The sequence below is a fragment of the Uloborus diversus genome, chromosome 3, assembly GCF_026930045.1.
Source record: "Uloborus diversus isolate 005 chromosome 3, Udiv.v.3.1, whole genome shotgun sequence".
Lineage (NCBI taxonomy): Eukaryota > Metazoa > Arthropoda > Arachnida > Araneae > Uloboridae > Uloborus > Uloborus diversus.
In genome coordinates, this window is record NC_072733.1 from 70,288,394 (window position 1) to 70,316,177 (window position 27,784).

The following is a 27,784-nucleotide window of genomic DNA, read 5'->3' on the forward strand; positions in this document are numbered from 1 at the left end:
CCAAAGAAACATATTTTAACTGATCTCATTATTAAACACTATCATCTAAATCTATTGCATGCTGGTACACAACTTTTACTATCATGTATTCAAGAACAGTTCTGGATTATTGGTGCTAAGGATATCATTAGGCATTTTATAAGAAAGTGTGTTAAATGTTGCAGAATTCGAGCAACTGTAACCAATCAAATGATGAGTGATTTGCCACCCACACGCATTTCTCCTGCTCCTACATTTTCTCGTTGTGGTGTAGATTATGCAGGCCCGTTCCAAATCAAAGCAGCTAAAGGACGAGGCTCTAAAACATTCAAGACATACATTGCTCTTTTTGTTTGTTTTATCACTAGAGCTATTCACTTAGAGTTAGTTACTGATCTTTCAGCAGACGCGTTCATTGCAGCTCTGAAACGTTTTATTTCTCGCAGAGGGAAATGCAGTGACATATATAGTGATTGTGGTTCTAACTTTATTGGCGCAAAACGTAAACTCATGGAATTTGAAAAGCTCGCTAAGACTAAGAGTTACAATGAAAATATTAATAATTTTTTATCTGAAAAGGGTATTAATTGGCATTTAAATGTTCCAGGAGCTCCACACATGGGTGGTCTCTGGGAGGCAGGCATAAAATCTACAAAATTTCATTTAAAACGTGTTGTTGGGGATATAAAATTAACCTATGAAGAATTTGAAACACTTTTAGCCCAAATTGAAGCTTGTCTTAATTCTAGACCATTAACAGCTTTGTCTAGTGATCCCAATGACCTGTCAGCATTAACGCCTGGTCATTTCATTATTGGTAGACCACTAGTAAGTATTCCTGAACCAAGTTATATTGACTCCAACATTTCGCATTTAACCAGGTGGCAAATTATTCAGAAAATGGTTCAACAATTTTGGAAACGATGGCATAAGGAATATTTATGTAGATTACAACAGAGGCCAAAATGGTTATTACCAAAAAAAAATCTTCAAATAAATGATCTGTGTCTTTTGAAAGAAGACAATTTGCCTCCTACTAAATGGAAAATGTGCCGAGTGACTCAGTTACACCCTGGCAGTGACAATATGGTTAGGGTAGTCACTGTGAAAACATCAGATGGTGTATTCAAGAGAAACATCACAAAATTATGTCTCTTACCTATCTAAACACTAATTAAAGCATACTTTTAATCCATATTGTATGCATGTATATTCGTTCTATTTATGTATCTTTGTCAATATTTGTTATCAAGTTATATGTATCATCATCTAGTATTTACTGTAAACAATTTATTCAATGTAAGTAATTCATTTGCTCTAATCAATGTTTCAAATATCCAATTGTTATTGTTTGCATATGTTGAAATAATATTTCAAGGTGGGCGGCATGTTCAGCCCTAAATTCATTCAACCCACCACCAGAGTGCGCAACTACGCAACATTGCGCACGCGCGTAACTAGCAACATTGATGTAACCTTCAGTGTAGATGTTTTGTCTTTCCAATAAAGTTGTTCAAAAACCCGTGCTGCTCTTTCCATCGTTCGATCACTCTTAATTTTTGGTACCATGCTGTAGTAAATGTCAATATTTTTTAAAACAATCCAAGGGTTAGAACTCGGATAGAGGAATTAAAGTCATGAACACTTCTAAATTATGTTGGAAAGTCTGAAATGTAATCAAAAGCCTTAAATGACAAGTTTTAATCCAAAATCAATTCAATGTGAAAAACGTACCAAGACTTTGTATATCATAAACCCAAACAATAAACACAATAATATTCAAAAAACGCACACAATACGGGGGAGGGGGGAAGAGGATCTACTGTAGAAATCAGTAAGGGTGCCATTTATCTCTCCGAAGGTTCCTTCTTTTCACCCCTGCTGTCTGTCTTTTTAAAGGTGCCCATTTTTCACCCTTGTAAAAGGTGCGATTTCGGCTCCGTATTGGGTGCCGCTGGTGAACAAGCGTTTTACCCCTGAAAGGTGCCAAACGCAACCTGTAGTTTTAACAGTGTACACATTAAAATTATTACTTTTTACTGAAATATATGAACCATCACGTGCAGGACAACGGGTTGACTTTTTCGTGGAATCTTCCTAATGATGTTGTATTTGTTAAAGTCACTTATAATTTTTTTTTTTTTTTTGCAGATATTTTGTGTACTGTGCGAGCACATGATTGGTGCTTTGCTGATGCTAGCAAGCTCTGTCGTCTTCGTTATACTGCAGGGTATTAAAAGTTGGATTACAAATGATGGCAATAATCATCGATGGAAATTAGCAATTTTTGTAGCTCCCGTTGCTTTGATAGGTGCTTGTTTAATATTCTGAATGATTTGCATTGTTTATTTAATTATGATTAAAATAATATTACATTATTATCAATTAAATCTGACTACATTTTATGCAGGTGTTTGTTCTCTTGTGTGCTTAGCGGTTGAAGAATTGTGCACAGGAAATGAAAATATTGCGAAAAACGGTCTTTATATTCTTCCATCAAAAGTAAGTAAACACATTTAAACAGTTACTGCTTTAACCTTGCAGAAAAAATTACTTGCATAAGTTGCCTAAACATCTCTGTCGGTAATTTATAAAACTAGTATATTACAGATTCAATAATAATTATTTGATCAAAACAGCATGTGTATAAACACAAATACTTATAGAACATGACCTTTTAAAGATTAATTTGATTTATTTTTGTAAGAAAAAGGTCTTGAGGCACCTTTTCATTTTCCTTTTAAATTGCAAAATATTATGTACTGCTGAAGCATATCTCTGATCTGAAGAAGTCGTGCTGCTGCAGGGGCGTCATGCTGCTGATGATGAAAGGTCACTGTGACCTCCCAAAAATCCTTTTTCGCCAAACTTCGTCTGACAATTCTACAAATTTGGGGACATTAATTGCAATGTTGCAATTTTTAAATGCTCGAGTGTCCCTTTTCATTAGATGTACTTATGTGTGCATAACCGTATTTCATCTTTCGGCAATGTTTGGACTTTCGTTCATTAACTTGAGAATTTCCGCTCTCCCAAAAATTTACGTTCGGAGTTCCGCTGTGCTGTTGTGTTATTTCAGATGCCCCCAAAAATTCTAATATTGATGAATCAGCAGCGAATTTTTTCGATCTAATTAGATAGTATCAGATGCTTAGTTTTTACCGTTTACTTATGAATGTGAAAACTATTTGCTATACTTGTGGTAAGAATTTTAAGTTTATTTAATTTCATTCTTCATTTATCAAACGACTGCTATTTTTTGTGGCTTATTTTATCTTAACGATTTATTGATTTGTTTTCTTAACAATTACTAATGTTGCTGAAATAAAAGCATTCATTTGAAAAAAATAAATTGGGAACTAATGCGTGTTTTTCAACATTCTAAATCGAAATTGTATTCTCCCCATACGTTTTGTCATAAACTAATGATTAGTAAAACATAAAATAACATTTTAATGAAGCAACATGAAGAAAAAACAGCATGCGTATTCAATATTTGTAAACAGAATTTTGTATTCTTTCAATTGAAATAAAAGTTTAAATTTCAATCTGCTATTGACGATGTCATTGCTAAAATCAAACTATGACCTACACTAATATTTAGTGTGTCAGTTTTAGATGTATTGAAAATGTAAACAAAATATTTTTCATTTTGCTTGTGCAAAGTGGTATAAAAGTGAGCGAGTCCCCCCGCCTCATTTTCAACATTATGATAGTTATTTTTGAATGCTTGTTACACACAGATATTTTGAAATCATAAACATTGGCAGAACATCATCCATATCTATGCTTGCCAGATTTCTGAAATTCGCGACTGGGACATCAGAATGCCCCCCCCCCCCATCGTCGTATTACTCAAAAAGGTACACACTTGTATCTGCTTTTTAGTGTGTTTTATTGTTCCGTTTATTTTCTATGCTAATTATGAACCTAAAACAGGTGTAATAAAAAACGACAAAAGCAGATAAAACTTGAACATTTCACTTCTTAGATGTAAATATTTACAGAATTTTTCAGTTAGAAAAAACACTTTGAATGGGGAATAAAAAAATTCAACAATATTTAGATATACTTTTCATTTTATAGGACTTTTTTTAGACAGTCTTTTTTGGTTTTAACCTTGTTATAAAAATCCTGTCAAGCTAATCTGGTATTCATGACAATGTTACAAATGATGAAGTAATTATCCTAAACAATCCTTCAACGTTAATTATTTTTAGACCTTAATGGTCATTTGTAATAAAATTTACTAGTCGACCCGTGCGGAACTCCGCACTGAGCTTCGAATCGTTTCATAAGGCATTTCGCTCTTTAAAAATTTCAAAGAAAGAACATTATGAAGAAGAACCGAAAAAAGTAAGCGCAGAAGAGAAGGTATGTAATTTAAAGACATCAGTAACAAAACTTCGTTAAATACAACGTTGTGATAATTTGATCATCGCTCACCTTTTGGTCGTACATATTTTCAATGCAAACTTAAATATCATTAAAAGTGGCTGAGTAATGACTCGTGAAAAAGCAATAATTGTGCATGTGAAAAAAACAGGTTGTGGCAAATACAGTCCTGCCTATGTGAACATCTGACAGGAAAAAAAGAAACATTAAAGAGATATTTATTGGCACGGATTCGAACTGGCGCCATTCTGATTAACAGCCCGACACCCCAACAAACCTAGCAATTGCGCCTTCCTTTTCGAAAGCTATTCATTGAAGGAATGCGTGGTAAGAAACAGCAAAAAAGCTTTTGGCCAAAAAAAAAAAATACTAATAATAAGATCATGCTTCTATATTTTGTCATTAACCAGCATACGATTTAAAATTATTCGTAAAGCATGGAATTTGATTAAAGAATGACGAATGTCTCACGTAGGGATAGAAATAAACATTCTAGAAAAGTAAAAATTTAGATTGAAAATAAGTGTTTTTATCTTTGAATATTGAACTATTTCACATAGAAGGTTGCTTTAATCGTTACGGCTTAAATGTACGCACATGTTTCTCTTTTAATCGAACACTTAAAGTTCAAAACCAAAACCAGTTGAACTGAGTCCGTTTTTTAAGTCTAATTTTTCGAACGTAGACAAAATGTACTTTTTGGGTGAAACTCGGAGTTTTAATTTAGCGTAGAATTTTTTTCATTTGTATAAAAGGTCGAACACTGCTATTAGAAAAATCTACATTTCAGCGTACAAAGAAAATGTTTTTCTGCACAAAAAGGATTCCCTTTAGGTAAATCTTATACTTTTTTATGCTTACATTATGTTTAGTGGTCTGGATGGAGTCAAAGCTTAAAAAAAGAAGAACATCCTTCGATTAACAGTCAACTTATCCGAATAATAACTGTAGCCCTCATAAAGGAATCGGAACACCAAGTAGCATTCCCACTGCAGTTATTTTATTACGTGTGTATGTTATGAGTACATGCAATGCGTAATATTAATATAAATTTGATATTATGTCGGACAGCCCAAGCTTGCCCGAAGTTCAGACAGTTTATAGCCGAACGCTCTACCGAAAAAAACTTATCAATTTAACCGAACAACTAAGTCCAGTGCTTTTAAGCTTTATTAAAATATAAACACACACACAGTCTTTTTTTTTTTTTGCCGAAAGCGACATAAAAAATTGGAAAACTGCATTAGAACTTTGCTTTAAAAAAAATGCATCAGAACTACAGGCTGCATCAAGGTTTTGAAACAGCAAGGGGCGTTTTCAAAAACTTGATTTTTCGACCGTAAGTCTATTTTTCGTCGTTAGCCAGCCTGATAAATTTTAAAATGAGAGGGGAATAATATATAAGGTAACATATTGAAGAGAAATGTTTTTATTTTTGAAAATTTTTACAATTTGTTACCACAGGCTGCTTGAACCGTTATGACTTAGATGGCAGCACGTGTTCATCATTTAACAGCACGGTTAAAATACAAAATAAATTTAACTATGCTCTGTTTTAAGAGTAGCTTTTCGAATGTAGTAAAAATGTGATAAGCTTTTTTTTTTGCACCAAAAAAAAAAAAAAATATGTATTTTACCCATCAAAATGAGGTAGTAATTTTATTTGTACAAAGAGTCAAAAACTCAGAAGAATATATATTTCAATATACGATTTATTATTTTTTTCTGAACAAAAAACAATTCTATTGTAGTCTGAAATCTTGAACCTGTTACTTATATTTTCACTTACATTATGCTTTAATTTTCTTACCAGAGCCAAAGCTTCTAAAAAAAAAATAACGTACAATTCAGAAGTACTTTAGCACAAAACCACATCAATTTTTCATAACAGCAAAGTGCGTCTCCTACTCATTTATTCTATTCCCTCATATTTGTTATTCACTTAAATAAGTATTCGTGTAATGCACGAATATTTCTCTAATTTTTTGATGCAGATTGTCCGGACGTGGGCCCGAACACGCATTCTCCTGGTTACGAGGAGAACGCTCTGCCGACCAAGCTATTCAGCTCTGTCGGTCATAGTGCAAGTTAAAGTTATAAGTTTAACCGAAAGTCTCATTCTGGTTCTTTAAAACAGGTTTTTCGGCTCAAAAAACAATTTTTAAACCGTGGGTCTATTTTTCGTCAGTAGCCAGCACCATAAACTTTAAAATAAGGTGTAAATCAAAGAAATCGATCAAGAATTGAGGAAAATCTGGCGTAGAAACCAAAAACAGGCTACAGAAATAATATATAAGGATTTCTCCGGGACATGAAGTAAACCGGCCGGGACACCGGGATTTTATCTGGGACGTCTGAAAACCGGGACGTCTGGCAAGTCTATCCATATCGTAACACAGCTGAATGCTGAGCCATGTTCCCCGAATCAAAGCCAGTAGCGCAACCAGAAATTACCTTCTAGGAGGACTGTTTTTGGTCATGATTATTACCCTTATATGCATATAAACTACCTTATTTGGATTGGCAACATGCGTTAAAACCAAAGGGAATTTGACCCCAGAACCTCCCCCTCCCTTACAGTGCCACTGAACTCCACAAAACATCTACGAGAACATGGCGTAAAATTCAGCTGTGCTACGACATGGATGATGTTCTATCTATGATTATGATTTTAAGACTTATAAAAAAAATTTAAAAAAAAAAAATAGAACCGACTTCAAAATTGCTCTAAAAAGTGAAAAATAATTTTATTCTTTAAACACCATCGATAATACTTTTAAACATAATTTTTGAAGTTGGCGCAAAAACGATCGATGAAATCATTCACAGCCATAACTCAACTACAAGTATAAATTTAACCACGTCCAGTTTCTTCACTACCACATGCATTACGCATTGATGACAGCATAATTGAGTAACGATATAAATGTTCCGTTCCTAAGTTTGGATGATTTTTTGATAAAAATATGAACGAAGCATGGTTACAATGGATTTTACTTTTTGTTTTTGCGCCAACTTTAAAAATTATGTTTAAAAGTATTATCGATGGTGTTTAAAGAATAAAATTATTTTTCACTTTTTAGAGCAATTTTGAAGTCGGTTCTATTTTTTTTTTTCAAAATTTTTTTTATTTCATTCTTTTTAGTGTAAATGTAGATATTTCAGTAAAAGTAAGAAGTTACCTAGTAAGAAGTGCGGCTCTATATCACTGTATTGCTTTAGAAAAGCCTTTATTCAAAATTATCATTACAATTACTATTAATGTTACAGTTATATGGCACCAAACTTTTATAACAATGAGTTTCATATTGTCGCGTAGATGAAGATAGCGAAGACACTTTGAAAGCGAAATGAAGCGAATACTCGTTAGTCTCAACTCGAGATCTTTATTCAGAACCACGAATGAACGATACATCTCCTTATATACAACTTGAAAAAGTGCTGGAACTTTCCAAACTTGAAAAGATACAGAAATTAATAGAACATTCGAGAAAATACGGGAAACAGTAGAAACGAAATTTTTGTAAAATTCACTTTGTCCTAGTCGGGATTTGAACCCGGGTCGCTCGTGTGGGAGACGAGAATTCTACCACTGAGTCACCGTTATCCACGGATGAAAAGTGCGAACTTCGCTACAATATCATTTTAATTATTTAATAGGGAAATTTACTGTTTTTTGCCCATAACTTTTTTTCTAAAGAACAAATATGGTCAAACAAAGTAATGGGACCTAAGTTGAGCCATCCTCTATCCATTAAAAAAAGAATCATCAAAATCGGTTCACTAGGTGGGACGCTATGAGTGGACAAACAAAAAAAAAAAAAAACATACATACGGTATGAACTGATAACCGCCTCCTTTTTGAAGTCGGTTAAAAAGTAACTATGTATAACAAGCAGTCAACCATAACTAACATAATATTGAAAATTAAGGGCGCTGAGGGGGGGGGGGGGGGTCAGCCTACTTTCAGACCGTTCAAGATATCAACGTATTTTCTACCTTTTGCAGCAGAATAAATAAAACAAAAAACTAAAAAGACGATTCATAAACTATTTAAGAGCTATTTGATCACCCTTTACATGTAGAGGTTGAGAATATCAGAATTCTATATTTTTAACCTTATAATGGCACAAAAAAGTAAACAGTAGCTATAATGCTAACTGTTAGTAAAAAGACCATACATTTCGAAATTCAACATCGACGGCAGACGAAAATTCGAATAGCCGCGATTCAATACAGCAACGCCCTTTTGTAGGAACCTCAGTAGAAAACTATCTAGTGCTCGTGACATTCTCCCACCTTTTGATTTTAACTACGAGATCAAATCAAAACAATGGAATAAAATTAATAAGAACATGTGGTTAAAGTAACAACTCTTCATTTCCTAATGTATGTAACTTCAAGGATCTAGAAATATGTTTCCGGATAAAAGCCTTTTCACTTCCCGTGTCGAGAAGGTAATGTAACACCTTTTCGGTACACTGTTAAAACTACAGGATGCATTCCGCACCTTTCATGGGAGAAACGCTTGTTCACCAGCGGCACCCAATACGGAGCCAAAATCGCACCTCTAAATAGGGTGAAAAACAGGCACCTTTTAAAAACTAGACAGCCGGAGTGAAAAAAAGGATCCTTCGGAGAGAGAAATGGCACCCTTACTATAGATCCTATTCCCCCCCTCCCCCGTATTGTGTGCGTTTTTGAATACAGTTGTGTACTTTTTTTTTTAGTTTTGTTTTGATTTATGATATTCTACGTTTTGGACATTTTTCACATTGAACTCGGTATTGGAAATGATTAAAACATGTAATTACAGCATTTGATCATATTTCAGAGTTTTCAACATAGTTAAGAAGTGCTCATAGCGTTAATTCATCTGATCGTGCTCTAACTCAGTGTTTCTCAACCTCTTTTGACCCACGGGCGCGGTAAAAGCAAATGAAAAACTTTGCGGACCGGTGAAATCTTTATCGTTTTCTTAAAGAATCATAAAATTAATAATATGAATAATAACTCTGGGGTCGTTAAAAAACATGTGAAAAAATTCAGGGTTCTGATGTTTTTTTTTTTTTTTTTACAAAAAGTAATGTTAAAAATTAATAAAACAATAAATATCTACCCCTTCACTTGTATCAAAGATCTGTCACAAATACGTTATAATTTAAAAACGGGTAATTATTTAAAACATGTGAGAAATTATACATTTGCTAAAACTTGACGTATTCCGAAAATGAAGCATAGCTGTACTTATGGATTATTTAAATGATGAGCCAAAAATATTCAGGGATATTACAATTACGGAAAAACAAAATCGTTTCATAAACGTTAATCAAGAGTAACAAAAGAAAATGCTCATAAAGTTTTTCAACAGTTAAATAAAAAACCAAAAGAAAGTTCTAACGCTTTCGAGGACCGCTAACAGGAAATGATTCTAACACTTGAATGAAAAAGCAAAAAAAAGAAAAAAAGAGCTAGACTGAGAGAGATTTTTTTTTTCGCTAGCTTTATGTTATAATCTACGAAGCACAAGAAACATTTTTATTAAGGTTCTTTTGGTGACTAATAAAAGCTGTTTATCGAGTAATCAAGAAAATAATGACATATTTTTAGTAGCGTTTTGAAAGATGGAAATTTCACGATAGTAACGGTAAACGGGAACTAGAAGACTAACGGTTACTGAAAAGCAATAAATGCACTTTTAAACACTTAACTATGTTTGAAAGCCCTAAAAGCTACAAAGTGATCAAAAGCTGTACTTACTTGTAATTTCGGATAATTAATCCTAGAAAAGTTGGGTTTTAATCCAATAGTGTACTTCATTCAATGTGAAAGACACACAAACGCAATCATCATTTGTCCGCCATATTGAGGTGGTTGAATGTATGTCTAAGGCAAAAAGCGCATGCGCAATGAGTCTTTCTGCGATTGCATGATGTTCTGGCTCCTCTGCTCTATTTTCTAGCCTGTGTTGCACCTTCAGGCACTATGCTTTCACCTTAGAGGGAATATTTTCACTCGTCTGGAACCCCTGGTTTTAACAGTGTATCCTTACCCCGTTCCAAGGGTGCAGTTTGAAGTAAAATTTTATTTTGACTCTCTATGATAGGATTTGAAACAAAGTTTTACCTTCATTAGGATTAACATGTACTTTATTCTTAAAATTTTCTTTTATATAACATAAAGTGAAACAGTTTCTTTGCTGTGTACAAAACTTGCACGATTTATCACTTTTAGGGCAGTCTATCATTTTATGAAATAATTGCAAGCAAATAGAACACCTTCCGATGCTTTTCAAAATTGCCCTTTTTTCGTCAAAAGTTAAAGATCAACAACTTTTACTATCACGATCTGGAATTTTAACAAAACATACATCATTTATCGAGAGGCGTCAAGAGTTCAACTATAGAAGGAGTGTTTGTAATATATCTCTCTATTATGAATTTTTTTTACATAATTCTTCGATTAATCAAAGACGAATTTATTCCGTTCTAAATTTGGAATATTTTGACCTTGAGGAAATTTGTTTCCCGCTTTTTGTATTGCGTAAACTAGTTCTTTAGTCTCAATTTCTACTCTGATAAATTCCATTAGCTCTTGAACGCTAAAATTTGTCTTTTGAGATTGTTCGCGCTTAAATCTGGGGGTTAAATCAGACGAAAGAGCTTTTAAGATCAAGGGGCAAAGAAATCTATGTATATAAAGGTGACGGTGTTTCTTTGTTTGTTTGTACCCGATGGCTAGAAGACCACATAGCACCTACAGCCCTGAAACTTGGCATAAAATTCGAACGTACCCCGGGGGTCTGCACCTCAAAGCACGAATTTAAAATTTCTAATTAGTTTTTTCATAATTAACTAATTAAGCTGAAATTTCACGTTTTTTGCCTAACTAGACGGTAAAAAAATCAACAGCCACCCCCTAACATTATATGTCGTTGGAAAGAGCTTTCCTTTCCGATCAAGATGATGTTTACGGTTGCGTTCGAATAGTAGGACCGGTGAATTCTTGATTTGGTTATTGCGCTGTTGTCATATTTGTTAAATTCGTTGTGCGGATGTTAATTGATTTTCTTTTTAATTTGAAAGTCGCTTGGCGAATTTGGCTATAAACAATGTAGTTTAGGATTATTTGTTTATTTTTCAAAGTATTTTATATTTCAAAGGATTGCATTTAGGTTTTCAAAGGGTGTTCACGCATTTTAGTTAAAAAATATGATTACTGATTATTTCACATCAGACGGGGGGAAGGGATGTATTTTTTTTTTTTTTTTAAGTCTACAGGTTTTTTTTTCTTTTTTCCTTTTTTCAGATGATAGCTTTTCTATACTTAAATTTTTCATACGGGGCGCGGGATTTCCTTTTTGTCCTAGATGTACCGAGTTTTTTTAATTGTGTTCTTTTTCTGCTGGGAAGTTGAATCCTTTTTCGTACGAGATACGGGATTTCCTTTTTTGTCCTAGATGTACCGTGATTTTTAATCGCAATTGCTTATCGGCCAGAGTTCGTTCCGCTCGCTAATTGGGGTGGTTTCTGCAGTGCGGTCACTTCCACCGGACGTTTCACAGGGGGAGGAGAGTGGATTTTTTTATTTAACGGACTTCCTTTAAATTCTTAGCACGGGCATCGCCATGCGGGTACAGCTAGTGTACTATATGTGTCAGTAGCAACATTAAGCGATTCTAAACTTCTAATTTCAACAATACATTTGTCATAAAGAGTACGTAATGCATGTAAATTTTCCTAGGTTTTTTTACATATTGAATATTTAACAAATTATTCAAATGTGTGAGCTTGAACAAAATCTGAATGTCTTCCAAAACGAGACTGAAGCATTTCAATCGCAATCTTATAGTTTTCCGCTGTCAACGCTAACCCGCTGCATTTGCAGCCGAACCACCAAGTAGCGATTTTAAACGCGAAAATCGGTCAACATATGTTAGCGAATTGAATTTTTATGAACTGCATTTTCAAACTGACTCCAGAAGTTTAAATATTTATCTCTTTCGCCGTCATTTTTATCTATGCGAAGTTTCGGCAAGTGCACACAGTGTTGATTAAATTTAAACTTTCAAACACCGAAACATTTCGATTACCAGATGTGCTATCGTTGTTTAATTTAAAAAATTTTCGATCAATTTTCAATTTTAATGTAAGCATTCTATCACTACATTCTACACATCCGAAAATTTCATTCTCAATGTCTTTTTCATATGTTAAAGGGAAAATTTGCTCATTTACGTCTTTTAAGAGTAGTTTATCATCTAACGGAAATTTCAAATCCTCAAAGTCTTCAATTAAATGTACTTGTATTATTAAGTTTTTTTTTTATATTTAATTACAAATGCGTGTAGCTAGTGTTTGATGTGGTTTTTGTACCGCTTTCAATGCTTTTAGTCCATACAAAATGGCGAAAAACGATTTCAAATATCAAATAACGTAAAAGTGGGTATTTTAACTTACCGCTTTCTCAGAAGGTTCAATTATCCAAAGTTGTTTAGGTATCCAAATTGTCTACGAGTTCAAATTGACCAAGAATTCAATTTTTTCGATAATCCAAATCTTGCAAGTGTCCAAGTCTTTCGATAATTCAAATTGTACTTGTTCAAGTTGTGTCAAGTGTTCAAGTTTTTTCGATAGTCTAAGTTCCGCACCAAAAAAAAAAAAAAAATCAATTCACTACAGAAATAGTTTGGTTATTTGGGAGAGCAAATTTCTATTCAATTCCAAAAAAACGACAGTTCAACATTTTAAACTTTTTAGAACTTTAATTTGAACATATGTACTTAAAAAAGTGAGTAAAAAGACGACCCATTCTTTTTTCTTTCTTGCTTAATTGCACAGGTTTATTTTGATGAGGACTACAATCTGAGTGCCTTGCCTCCCTTACGCATGATACGACGACCCATTTCGAAATTCAACATCGACAAGAATCTCAGTGCTGCCAACGTGAAGCGTCGTGGCCGGGGGGGGTCCAATGGGTCTGGACCCCCCCCCCAATATTTGTGGACCGGACCCCCTCAATATTTGAAAATCGGACCTCTCGATAATTGTCAAGATGAAATTTATTATTTTGGGGAAATTATTTTTGCTTTGAAGACTTTAAACAGTTGCATAATACATACTTTACCATGTTTAATTCATATCAAATAAAGCGAAATGAACATCGAAAAAAAATAAACTAAAAAAAAAAAAATAGGTGATGTGTATAGTGAACGGAAAGTCGGAAAGTGAACTCCATTGACAAACCATTGCTCTGCTCTCTGCGCACACTAGCTTCAGTGGAGGATGCTAGAAAGGGGACACCTTCTCCCGAGTGCAATGTCAACCATCCATAGTCGAGTCTCCAGCGTATATGGACACCCCCCCCCCCTCTTTTTTTACGACTCTCGTGCTAATAAGTCAACAGAAGTCAGACGGGGATCTGAGTTCCCCCCCCCCCCCCTTTCTTTCTTATCTCTTTTCTCGTCGCTTCCAGGTTTCTGTTTCGAATTTTGCAGTGTTTGTTTCGCCGCTTCGATTCAATTTATAGCGACCCCGATGTTACCCAAACAAAATGAGACACCAGACCTCTTTGGCGGTTTTTTGCCCTGGCCAAAGGATGCACAAAAATTTAGAAGACCACTTAGCTGGTCAAAGGTTAAGTTTGGGGTAGAAAGGGAATGGAGACGTGTCATGTGTTTGACATTATTCAACACGTGGCTTCAAAGTAACTTACCGAAGCGCGGTTTCTCAAATGTGTTTGCGGCATCTCAAATTTGACCAAAAAAGCGTTACGTTACAGAAAAAAAAGAGGAGGAGTCTAAAAATTAACGTACAATTTCAAAAGCAAATCGTAAGCCAGCATAACGTTGGATCCTGTGATGTCACTTCCGACTGACCAACAAAAAAAGAAGCGCAAGATGACCAGAAAAAAAAGACAAAAATAAAAGGACGTTCCGACAAAAATAAAGATAATTTCATGTGTTCTTTTGGTCTTCTTGAGAGGAGGTGACCTGAAGAGCGCTCCTATTTTGGTAAAAATACGTTTTTTTACATATTCGATTGCGGCTATGAAGAGGTGGCTTGAAACGGGAAAATGTAGCAAACCTTCTACATCAAATGAACCTGAGCAATTTTTAACAACTGAATCATCATCAACATCCACGGAACCATCTTCAAAATATCAAAAGACCGTGACAGGTAAGTATCATTCTGTTTAGTGTAATACATGCAGAGGCTTCCCGATTTTATACTATTCAGATGGGGTTACTTCTCGATTTTCCGAATGAAATTCCTAATTACCCACATCACTACATCTAATGAGAATATCTTTTTAATGCAATATTTCGCAAAAAACTACTCGAAATTTGAAGACTCGTCAGACAAAATTTTCTGGGAAAGGAAAGTTTATGAAAGTTCACAGTGACCTCTTATCGAGTAGCCCCTGAATGCCTACTAATCAGGTATGCTTTACAGTCAATATTTTGACATTATGAGTCCTATCGGAGCTACTGCGTTCAACTTTCTCTTTTTTTTTTGAAATGTTTCGACTTTTATAAATTTTAATGGAATAAATAATACTACTTTTAGTTATTAAAGCTTAACAGAAAATTATCCATTAATAATCCTGCTTTACTGAACAAATTTTATTGAAATAACCCATTTTAAAACTTATAGTCACGTGTCAGAAAAAAGCAGTTCATTTCTCTATCTCTTTCCCATCGTCCGCTGATCAGAATTCAATTAGGGGAGACCGGGACAGGTTTTTGCGCGGGGCACGTTTTCGATTTGACTTTAACTCGTTAACGAGCCGGTAGAGCGAAGCACCGACCAGACTATTTGAAAGGCTCTGCCACTAGACGACAACTACGAGAGTTTCAGTTGGATGGCTGTTCACATCGCTGCGTAACGTCAGTTTCACTTGTTTTTATACAGGTAAGTAAATTTTGATGACCTCATTTAAACTAAAAACAAACATATACGTCTTAAGTTAAGTTTTTGTCCGTTATAATATTTCGAAAGAGCATTTTTAGGAGCTACCTGTGATGTGATAGTTTGTCCATAAAATTCTTTTTTTGACCGTCTGCGTGAAGTTTAAGGAAAAACATGGGGACGGGGCACGTTTTCGAACACCAAGCGGAGCACATTTTCGCATCGAAAACGTGCCCCATCGCATCGAAAATATGCCCCGCCCCCTTCGATCGCTACTATTTATCGATATTTATTACATTATTTACTCTTAAATGAAGCATAAATAGTTAAATACACATTAAAAGGTAAGCTTCTTATTTGACAACTTATATTTTTAAACAAAATACAGACAAAAAATAAATCACAATCTTAATCATTCATGAAAGATGCATGTTAAAACAAAATAGGCCTAAGTGTTTATAAAAATAGCATTAAACTGATATGTTCACAGAATGATTTGATTATTTTATGACTTGATATTGATCTGTGTGTTGGGTTTTCAGATTTGTCGTGGTACGACACTACAAAAAGAAGTCTGAAAGAGGCAAGTACACCATAGAGACTATGGTAGAAGCTGTCAACAAAGTAAAAGAAGGAAGAAGTATGAAAAGTGTAGCAGTGTAGTCAAAGTGTACCCCAGAAGAAGTGAGACCTTTGGAAAAAGCGGGCCCGAGAAAACAGACTGGCAAAGGAAGAAAAAAGAGAAAGTCAGCCATTTTGACCGACACTCCGGTCAAAGAGCAGCTTAGACTAGAGCAGCAACAAGCTAAGCAGAGAAAACAAATGAAAAATGAGATTAAAAAGAAAGATAAGAAAAATGTAAAAAAGAGTTTATTTAAGAGACAAATTGGAAAACCTAACAAGGCCGAAGAAAATGAAGAATCAAGTGATGAAGAGGAAGAAGACTGTGCTTGCATTTATGCATATAATTGTACAGTAAATCTAAGGCTAAAGAGATATGGGTAAAGTGCACTCGTTGCAAAAGATGGGCCCACGAGTCTTGCATCAAAGAAAACCCTATGTTCTTAACCCTATGTTGCATTAATTGTGACAGTGACAATGACGATTAGTGTTTTTAACAGTTCTACATGTATTAAAATTATTAAGTAGCCAAGTTGGTGATGAGTTTTTTTTCAATGTATATTTACTGAAAATCAATAAATAACCTACCTTGAAAATATTTTTTTTGATTTCCTAAATTATATTGATATAAGTGCATGCGAAAACTTGCCCGTCTATTAATAAGGTATGCGAAAACTTGCCCCGGTCACGGGGCACATTTTCGCACGTGACATAACGACACTTAAAACTATTTTTCTGTAAAACAAAGCTTAATTAATTGATGTAAGTAATTCCACGTTGTAGCCAAGGTTTCTCTGAATGGTGTAGTACAGTGTTTTCAAACTTAGGTAAATAAATAAAAAATAAAAATAATAATTTTAAAAAAAGCGCGACAATATGCCCCGGTCTCCCCTATACACCAAATGCTATTTGTTCTCTGTGTAGGCCAGTACTTAATCTGTGAGGTGTGCCTCTCAAGGCAGGCCTGTCATTTAAAGAGGATCAGGAGGGGCACTTTCCCTGCTGACTTTGAGAAATCAGAAATTAATGTATTTACATGGGCATGGTTTTTGCTGTTTTTGGTTTCATATGCATTGAGTGTATGGATGATTCAACAAAAAAGCAAAATTTTGGTGCATTTGTTGCAAAAAATCTGAAAAAAATTAAGAAAAAACTTTAAAAGGTATCATTATTAAAATATGATATTATGAGAGCTTAATTATTTGTGTCTTATTTTATTTTTGTAGTTGTGTTTTTCGTAGGTTCGTGAATGTCATAACGGTGAATTATATACTTTAATATTTTAATTAAAAAACATCAAATTAAACTCCTTCGAATCCAACTTGTGCCAAGAACTAAGAGCTGTAGGGTTTATCACTATGTAATATAAAAATTTAATTATACAGTTGTCGCGGCTTATATGAGTCACATTTTGTTCTAAACAGCTTTGATTCCATAAAGCAACTGATTCAATAAAGCTGGATTTCGTTTTTGATGATTTCATTCATTAAGAACGGTTAATTCAATTGTCCACTGGTTCAAAATGTTGGAAATTTGGTGCGGCTACTCTCGGTGTGCCGCCCTTCGTCGTGTAAAGTTGAAAGAAGCTTCAGTGCGCTGAGAAAGATGAAATTGTATCTAAGGTCGACTATGACACAAAAGCGGTTGAATCATGTTGCTTTATGCTAAGTTCACAAAAACATCTTGGACGAAATTGATCACAAAAAAATAGCACGGATATTCGTATCCCATGTGCAGTCTAGAAAAAATGTATTTGTTAGTATTTAATTATTTTTCTTAGTATGTAATTATGTAAATCAAGATGTACCCGTTTGAAAGTATCGTATTAAATGTAAACCCATTATATCTATCTATCTATCTATCTATCTATCTATCTATCTATCTATCTATCTATCTATCTATCTATCTATCTATCTATCTATCTATCTATCTATCTATCTATCTATCTATCTATCTATCTATCTATCTATCTATCTATCTATCTATCTATCTATCTATCTATCTATCTATCTATCTATCTATCTATCTATCTATCTATCTATCTATCTATCTATCTATCTATCTATCTATCTATCTATCTATCTATCTATCTATCTATCTATCTATCTATCTATCTATCTATCTATCTATCTATCTATCTATCTATCTATCTATCTATCTATCTATCTATCTATCTATCTATCTATCTATCTATCTATCTATCTATCTATCTATCTATCTATCTATCTATCTATCTATCTATCTATCTATCTATCTATCTATCTATCTATCTATCTATCTATCTATCTATCTATCTATCTATCTATCTATCTATCTATCTATCTATCTATCTATCTATCTATCTATCTATCTATCTATCTATCTATCTATCTATCTATCTATCTATCTATCTATCTATCTATCTATCTATCTATCTATCTATCTATCTATCTATCTATCTATCTATCTATCTATCTATCTATCTATCTATCTATCTATCTATCTATCTATCTATCTATCTATCTATCTATCTATCTATCTATCTATCTATCTATCTATCTATCTATCTATCTATCTATCTATCTATCTATCTATCTATCTATCTATCTATCTATCTATCTATCTATCTATCTATCTATCTATCTATCTATCTATCTATCTATCTATCTATCTATCTATCTATCTATCTATCTATCTATCTATCTATCTATCTATCTATCTATCTATCTATCTATCTATCTATCTATCTATCTATCTATCTATCTATCTATCTATCTATCTATCTATCTATCTATCTATCTATCTATCTATCTATCTATCTATCTATCTATCTATCTATCTATCTATCTATCTATCTATCTATCTATCTATCTATCTATCTATCTATCTATCTATCTATCTATCTATCTATCTATCTATCTATCTATCTATCTATCTATCTATACACACACACGAATTTTTCTTAATGCAACTTGAAAATGAGAGTCAGAATGGTCCCCCCCCCCCCAATAAATTTCAGCTGACGACGCCAATGAGTCAGAAAATTATCTGGTGCTCATGACAAGAACTATCTCTTGCCCCAAAGCAGAGGGGATGTTCACCTACTATTTGTACTGGTTATCTTCAAATTTTTAACTTTGTCTCTTACATCCCTTTGCTTCTCACTGCCTCATATGTTCTTTGTGAACTATAAGTTGTTTTATAAAGTACATTGCACAAATCAATGAAAAAATGAAACCTTTCCTTTGATGTAGTGTTTCAATGCTTTCATTTTTGGCACTACACCGAATTCTCTTTTGCCTCAGAATCAGAGTAATCTTCAAAGCAATAAAGTGCAATCTTCAAAGCAATGCAGTGCCGTCATCTTCGGTATACGGATTAAATGTGCTTGCAGTGACGTCATCTTCGGTATACGGTTGCGTTCGAATAGTAGAACCGGTGAATTCTTGATTTGGTTATTGCGCTGTCAATCAAAATCTCAGTGTTACCAACGTGAAGTTAGAAAACTGTCTGATGCTCATGACAATAAGAACTATCTCTTGCCCCAAAACAGAGGGGAGGTTCACCTACTATTTGTACTGGTTATCTCCAAATTTTTAACTTTGTCTCTTACATCCCTTTGCTTCTCACTGCCTCATATGTTCTTTGTGAACTATAAGTTGTTTTATAAAGTACATTGCACAAATCAATGAAAAAATGAAACCTTTCCTTTGATGTAGTGTTTCAATGCTTTCGTTTTTGGCACTACACCGAATTCTCTTTTGTCTCAGAATTAGAGTAATCTTCAAAGCAATAAAGGCACACACACACAGAAACAATATTACTCTTTCTTCTTTACTGGAATGAAAGCCTTTTATACCTCTTTTAGGCTTTAATGTTTTACCATATATTACATATGAAGACGAAGGTTTATCTTGGCAACTTTAACGTGGAAATACAAAGCCTTACCTTGGCAACTATAATTTAAAATTTCGAACTAGTTGGGTTATTCGTAATACGAAGTGCTGACATGGTAAAGATACTGTTAGATAAAAAAAAACTTTTAAGATCAAAATTTTCAGCAACTATCAGGTATTACATTTTTGCGTAATTATACATGTTTATTTTGCTTTGTGTAACACCAAAGCTATAGTTAATATCCTGTTTTAGTTTTAGCAATGTCAACTACAAATTACGAAAATTTTATTGATTTTCGTGTTCATTCAATCTATTTTTTCTCTTTTACAGCTTAGCAGAAAGTACATAATGACATCGACAGCTGAATGGATGATAATTTTATCCATGTGGTTCACGCTTTTGACTTTCTGCAAAGAAATTAGTGGGATTAAAATTGGAATAAGGGTACTTTCTCATTGATATAAACGCAAATAAAAAAATTTTTGATGATGAAGTTAAAGGCTGAAAGGTTTCCTGAAATGACAGAGTTGCGTGCCAAAAAAAAGGAAAAAGTGAATTTTGTTAAGATTTCTACTGAATGTAATAAAAAAAGAAGACATCTAGGAAGCTTTCACAGCTATACTATTCGTATATATTTTTAGCTGCAATTTTCCGACTAAGTTCCCTTGTGTGTGTGTGTGTGTTTTTTTTTTTTTTGAATTTGTAACACCTTTTTAGTTTATTAGTTGGTAATAATTCATTCAAAAAAATGGATGAATAAAGATGAATTTTGTGAATGTGTTTGCAATTGTGATTCAAAATAATAACTATGTACACAAGAAATTCATGATAAATGAGCTTACTTATAAAAAGTTTTAATAATTTAAGAAAGTTTACACAATTCAGCATAATATATACACAGAAAAATATTTACATGATGAACATAGGATGATTTGTTTCAAATAAAAATGATGTTTACAAAAATCTTCAGAGACTTGCTTAACGAAATAATCTTCTAATGCTTCATCTTCCAGCTTTCAAATACAAAATAAATCTTGAGGTGTCCTGTTTCATATTATTTTATTTTTCTGGGTGACTAAGCAAATCACGTTTTCAAAATTTTCATTTCCTCAGCAAATATATTTAAAGAAACAATCTATTTTTTAACAGATTTAGGAATAAAATTATCGAGTAAAAAATTAATTTATATGTCGTAAGAATTTCCCACAACTCAGTTTTATCATTTAATTTATCTCCTTTAAAAAGGTTAAAGTTAGAAAGATTATATTCTTGAGAAAATATCAAAAGAAATTTGCAGTCAAAGTTATAGTGAGGCCCTGATAATTTGATCTCTAACTTTGACAATGTTTACCTCTGTTTTCGGTGATAGGGAAGGGTAATGGGAGCTTAGTTGTGTCAGGATACTTTCACAGTAGTAGTCTTGCAAAAAAATATTCCAAGTCCGGACAGGTTCATTACGCGTCTCTTCTTCACTAACTCCCCTGAACTAAACATTGTCAACGTCATAGCATAACGAATCAGAGCCGCACTCTACTTTCCCCATAAATAAGTTGTATTTGGAATAAGGAAATCATTTATGGTTGATTAAAACACCTCTCAATATATATATGTTAGAAAGAAAGATTGGCTTTTGAATGCTAGAACAATGCTGGTGGTAAGCTGGAAGTAGAAAAAAAATGTATATGAATTAAGTGAATTTTAACTACGCCTTATAAGATAAAAAATAAAGAAAAAAGTCACAATTATTAAGTAGCTCAGAAAATATCACATGAAATTGAACTACAAACTTTCGCACAAGCTCATCTAGAAATTTATAAGTATCAAGTACAAAGGAAGATAGATCAATATTATAGAGAATAAGCATATATTATAAGTTTATATTAAAGCCATTCTTTAGGTTTGCTATAGGGTAATAAATGTTTGAGATGTAAGCAGCTTAACCAAGACTGATAGCATAACTCTGTTTAGATTGGGAAAATTATACAATTATGATATTGAAAAAAGTAACTATTTAAAATTATAGAGTTATTGAAAAGTAATTCATTATTTTATTCTTAAATTATTTATAGTTATCAAAAAACAAACTGCTTCGAATAGCAGTCGGAATAACTTAACAACAGGATTCAGTTACTGTTCACAATGAACTCTTCAAGACGTCTTATTTCCAAATGAATATTGTCAACTGAAACCTCTTATCGAATTCTTTGCAAGTAGAACCAGGGAAAAAACTTTTTGTCTTCCTTTATAGCTATAATGTACTTTGAACAACTGATGCATCATATGAAAATATTAAGAACATGCATTCCACAAACTTGACAATCTTCTAAACTAGGGAATGCATATGTCTTCAGCAAGTATATAAGTCACCTTTTATCTAAAACGCAACAAGTATAAAATTTACAAAAAGTATTAAAATGTTCAGGAACTTTCAGTCTTGTAATATAAACGAATCACTTCTTGCATTATATACAAAGCAGCCCAACATATCATTTAACCCAAGTTTGCTTGTTAAAATTTCATCAATAGGTCATCCAGCAGGAACTATCATAGAAATCTCAAACTTTTTCCATGTTGCAAGTTGTAAAGTTTCCTGGAAGATTAGTAAAAAACTTGAACAAGATGTGGTATTTTTCACTTCACTATATACAAAAATGAACGGAAGTGAAAAAAACTTGACACATTTGAAGCTTCACTTATTATTTCAGAATTAGATTCATCATTTGGCTGTCTGTGAAACAACTCAGACGATTATAAAAAGACAAAGTACTGTATAAGCTAATACGCACATCCGAAAATCCTCCAAGTACTGATATGAAATATTTCGCAAGCTACTTGGATCCTTCTGTTGGCAGTTTTCCAGAAAGAAGATACACACATAAAAAATTGTAAACACAAGTAAAAATTAAAATGAAAAATGAGCGGTATGAAATAACAAGCACATTTTGCTACATTTCACAGCATAAGAAATTCACCCTTTTATGGATTTTAAGAAGTCCATTTCTTCTGAAGTTATCACAGAATATTTGCGGAATGCTTTTTTCAAATACAGTAAAGCAATACAAAGACATCCCTATTGAAGGGGAAAAAAAGTACATCTCAGCCATATTATGCATTTCCATGTATCTTTTCCGTATCAGCAGTCTAAAAGTAAACTGTAAGTCCAGGCTGCTTTGAAGTATCGTTGCAAGTTTTTCCCAGAGGTGTAACACTAACATCGGGGTCCAGCTCCGTCTGTAAACAATTAATGAAACATTATTAGCTTTTATTTTTACCATGAGCTATTGATCTATATAATGTATAACATAAAACTTACATAATGTATTATTTATAAAAACGTCTGGTGGATTAGTGCACCGTTTCTCACATGAAAATTATACATTGGCCCCACGTATAGTTGGTACTACACAAGAAATTGAAGACATTTTACCTAATTACGAATGTTAATTTTATTTATTGTCTGGATTGAAGAAAGACATCAGCTATTGAAACTAGGCAGAGCATTATTTTATAATAATTTTCTTTAGATCTGGAAGTTCAAAAATGCACCGCAATTCACGCTTCATTGGAAAGCATTTACAGGGTTTTGACTTACATTTGTAAAAACCAAAAGTTCCACTAAAAATAAAAACACACGGGAGATTTAAATGTAGGAAAAGCATTTGCAAAAAGATACAATGTATGATACATATTTATCATATGTTCAATTGTGTGATATGCATTTACTTTTAAACGTAGTTGCCCCTAAAGGGACATTTATGAATTTTAGGACCATACTAAAAATTCCATATTTATAAGACTCAAACTAAAACAAATAAAGGAACTAAGTTTGTATTGGAGGGATTTTTCGTTTCATCTTTTTTTTAACTACTATAACAAATCAAAGGAATAACAGTGACTTGCTTCGTCAGATATCCAGAAAGTGCGTAATGAAGTACACAAAAAAATCAGGTGTGCTAGCGTTTTCATGACGATGCTTAAACATACATAATATATGGTGTTCCATAAAGGGCGCCACTTTTGAATCCGGCGCCATTTTTTAAATGCTTTGCTGGCAGGCCTGCATGATATCATTTCAAGAGGATACTACACTCCGTTTTGATTAGCAGTCTTTAATTGTTGCATTTGTTTACAGGGAGAAATTCCTAAATAAACATCGCGTTCAGGTAATGAAAAACGTATTACCAAATCTTGAAAGGGAGGCATGGACGGTAAGAGGACCTTACACCCCTGTGCCCCTTTTTCGAAGTATTATGGGAAGACACAATGGTACATAAACAAACCACGTACCATTCAACAACTGAAGGCAGAAACCATAAGCGTCATTGGCGTCATCACGCAAGACATCAATGAGCTAGAGCCCCTTTAGAGGACAGGCCGACCTATCCAACATTTTGATTCCAAGACAGTTTTGGATCCAGCCTTGTTTCAAGTATTCGGAAATATGTTATTTTTGTCGCTGGTTGTAATGTAAGAAAATAATTGAAGATAACTTGAGTAAAACGTCCCTTTTGGTGAATGTAGAAAGAATATTTTTTTCCTCAGATTAAACTACAGTTTATCAGGAGATGTTTCCTGTAATGGACCCCATTTTTATACCTTTATTAAATTTAAATATGAGTTAAATCATCTTCTTCCTTGAGAATTTCATCGAACGCGTCAACACATGAAAAGGTCGTATGCCAGACTTAGCTTTATATCACTAAATCGGAATATATACCATTTTCATTATTTGAAACTGTTTTATTAATTTCTTTAAAAGTAGCTTAAAAGAGCCTTTTTATGGGTCACCCTATGAAACCTTTTGCTGTTTTTTTTTTTCAACCACTTTTTAGACTAACTTCTAACTTTCCTCCCAAGAGTGTCCCATTTTATGAAAAAAAACTTCCTTTACCCAATAGATGGCGCAAAATGTTGCACCCTGGTTGTGACGAAAGCATCATGCTCGTTGTACGTTTTAGCCGCAAACTAGTTTTACAACTGACAGGATTTACGCGACATCCAGAAAAGGGGACAAACCAGAATTTGTGTGGAGGCGATATTGTTCTTCAGAGGAGTCAGTGAGGAATGTCTTTCATTGTTCGAAACACACCCCTCAAGTGCCTTCAGGCATTGACAGCGCGAAGGAATCGGAAAAGCAAACAAAACCGCTGCAGAGAAATGAGATGAGAGCATTTTTGCTTCGATTTGAAGTTTAGATCAGAAATGATTTCGTTATACCAAGGGTTCATCTTTTTAACCGCGGAAACTTCGGTAAATTTATCGCAACATATTTTAGAAATGTCTTCTTTTTGGCTATTAAATCTACTAATAAAAGTTGTCAATCTAATGTAGTTTTTTTTTTTTTTTTTTAAATATTAATCTTTAGAAGCTTTGTTTCCTTCATGCTGCATTTATAGAAATTGCTAAATAGTAATAGAAAAGACTGGAAAGTTTGTTAAATCAGACTTGGACAGTTTAAAAGAAAATTGTCTTTGAAAGGTCACATTTTTTTAATCTTTACGAGGAATTTTACCTTTTGTTCATGACAAAGGTCCACAAAAATTACCATGGAATTACAGAGAAAACTTGGTGGTACGAATCTTTTAAAATTTTGAAGAAGAAAACATAGTTTTTTACGGCATTTAACAGGGCCCAGTCGTGCAAAGAGGGGGAGGAACAGCTCCCCCCCCCCCCCCCCCGAGATCGATCTTAGTTTTCGTCTAACTTGGAAATAGTCGGGGGGCTACGGGGGAAGAAACTGCAAATTGTGATAAAATTATGAAACTCGGCATGCTTGTAGACATTGTATAAACAAAAATTTTACAAAGGGGAGGCATTCCAAAATCCCCCCCCCCTGGCGGCCATTTTTGGTCCAGAACCAAAAACGGCGATTCTTTTTAAATTTTCGTTATTATAATTTTTTTAATCATTGGTTGTGTCATTCCATGGATGTTTATTTATACATTTTTTATTATTTAAAACTCCAAAAAAATCTAATTTCAGAAATAACTTCACAAAAAATGGTTTTTTAAAAATAAAATCAATATTTTTAAATTATGAGTTCTCTGAAGTGAATTTTTCCCCCATAACAGAATTACAGGTTTCTGAATTTGAAGATACATTACATTTGTGTTATATCAAAGTAGGATTCCAGTTATCCAAACTCTAATTGCCCGAACTGTCCAATTATCCGGTCATGATGCCCCTCGTTTTAAATGACTGAGCACGCATAATTGAAACTATTTGAGAAGGGTATAATAGAAAAAGGACTTGAAGAAAAAAGAGAGAAAAAAAATTAATTTTCAGACAACATAATTCTAATAGAAAGAAATTTAAAGTTAATTTTAAATTTCTGTTTATTATTATTATCACTATTGTTGCTGTTTTTAATTCTCCGTCACCCAATTGATCATCAGTAAGCTTTTTCTCATTTTATAACTAAAAAAAAAACATATATATACATAAACAAATTCAAGTTTTGGAGCACCGTATCAAAGCTGGTGCTTTTAAAATTAAAGTTTATTAGATCATAGATTTCAACTAACTTGAGTATCTTTACTGAAACTTTGAAGGAGTTGATTTTGTGTGTGTGTTATATACAAATATACGTGCACTCGTGTACAATATACGAATTTTGTATTAACTTATCCAATTATTTAAGACATTTTTAAACACCCTTTAAACTGTTCCAGACCATTTCTTAACAATATATTACCGTTTCTTGCATAAACAGCTGAATTTTTACCGTATTTTTAAAAAAACAGCAGTATTCAAATCACAGATGCACAATATCAATTATCAATGGGAGAGAGAGACATGAAAAAAAAAAAAAAAACAGTACGGTACATATACAGTATGCAGTAATAATAAAGCACTACACTGTAATAGTACTATACAGTATTGCTGTGCTATCTTCGATCAGTGGCGGATTTACATTCTTTTCAAGGGGGTGGCGGTTGAAAAACGTGAAAGCCATATTCCTCCCCTCAACCCACTATGTAGGGGGGAGGGAATCAATTGCCCCCTTTTAGCCTGTATTTTAAATTTTAATCACCCCCTATCGCCCCTCACAAACTTATCGCCCTTCCTTTTGGGGGCTATCACCCCCAGGGTTAGAAACCACTGTCCTAAATCATAGCAAAATGTATCATCATACCAGTATAGTGTAGTCCATGGAAGAAAAAGGTTGGAAGATACATATAGAAATATAAAAATTATTAATGTTCAAAAAAGAGGGGAGGGGCGAGCTTCGGTTTCAAATTAAAAAGTGGGTAATGCTGTCCATCTTCGACTACACTGTCTCAACTTAATTTAAAGCAAATTTGTGGAATGTACTTGATTGAAATTAATAGCGAAAGCTAGTAATTCCTTTAATTCTATATTATTGGTTTTCGAAAATGACAGTTACAGAGGGGCGGTCGTCTCCACCACCCCCCTGGTAAATCCGCCACTGCCTTCGAACCATTTTTTAGAGTTTCAAGCGTTCAAGAATTCGTTATCTTGTCACAAATTTTCACTTTTTCCTTCTATCTTCACAAACATAGCATGAAACAGCGTGCTTTGGTGCAGAATATTTCATCACCTTTCATATTTAGAATTTAAAAAATTAAAAGAAAATTGTGGAGTTGTTATTTATACACACTAACAAAGCGATGTTTTGACTAGCGCTGGGTGGGAACTAGAGCAGTTAGTGATGCTAAAAGGATGAAAGTATATTCACGAAACTAATATTTAGTAGTAAATAGCGAAGCCGTCATTTTGCGCCATGATTCCTTTCTAAAAGTTTTCGTGTTGTGGGTGAGAAATTAGCGTTAGCTCTAACATTCGTTACTCGAGAAAAACTCGCGTTATAGGCATTTGGCGTAAGTTGAATCGCTTTGGAGCGGAAGCCGACTGTATATGAGAGATATAAATGTTCAATTTTGAGTGGGGAAAATGTAAATTTATCATACATTTCACGACAGTATATTTTTGAGTATTATAGTTTAAAGTTGATTGTATTCAAAACGTTGATCAGAATAAAA

At 33.5% G+C, this 27,784-nt stretch overlaps 2 protein-coding genes across 4 annotated transcripts in view; one reads left to right on the forward strand and one right to left on the reverse strand.

Moving 5' to 3' along the window:
• LOC129219360 (DNA damage-regulated autophagy modulator protein 1-like) overlaps positions 1–20,470 on the forward strand; it is a 50,888-nt gene extending 30,418 nt beyond the window's left edge. Inside the window, exons 5-7 of one of the 2 annotated variants that reach the window (XM_054853733.1) lie at positions 2,131–2,290; positions 2,390–2,481; positions 20,112–20,470. In XM_054853733.1, the coding sequence (XP_054709708.1) occupies positions 2,131–2,290; positions 2,390–2,481; positions 20,112–20,240 (381 nt within the window). In that variant the 3' untranslated portion in view covers positions 20,241–20,470. Of the gene's footprint in view, positions 1–2,130; positions 2,291–2,389; positions 2,482–15,826; positions 16,535–20,111 lie in introns of those variants that run through there. The other variant, XM_054853734.1, reaches the window with a different exon arrangement.
• A 144-nt stretch (positions 20,471–20,614) lies between these two features.
• The window catches only part of LOC129219361 (cadherin EGF LAG seven-pass G-type receptor 3-like), a 238,112-nt gene continuing 230,942 nt past the window's right edge, over positions 20,615–27,784 (reverse strand). For both annotated transcript variants that reach the window (XM_054853735.1, XM_054853736.1), the window contains exon 17: positions 20,615–23,012. In XM_054853735.1, coding sequence (XP_054709710.1) covers positions 22,923–23,012 — 90 coding nt within the window. In that variant the 3' untranslated portion in view covers positions 20,615–22,922. The remainder of the gene's footprint in view (positions 23,013–27,784) is intronic.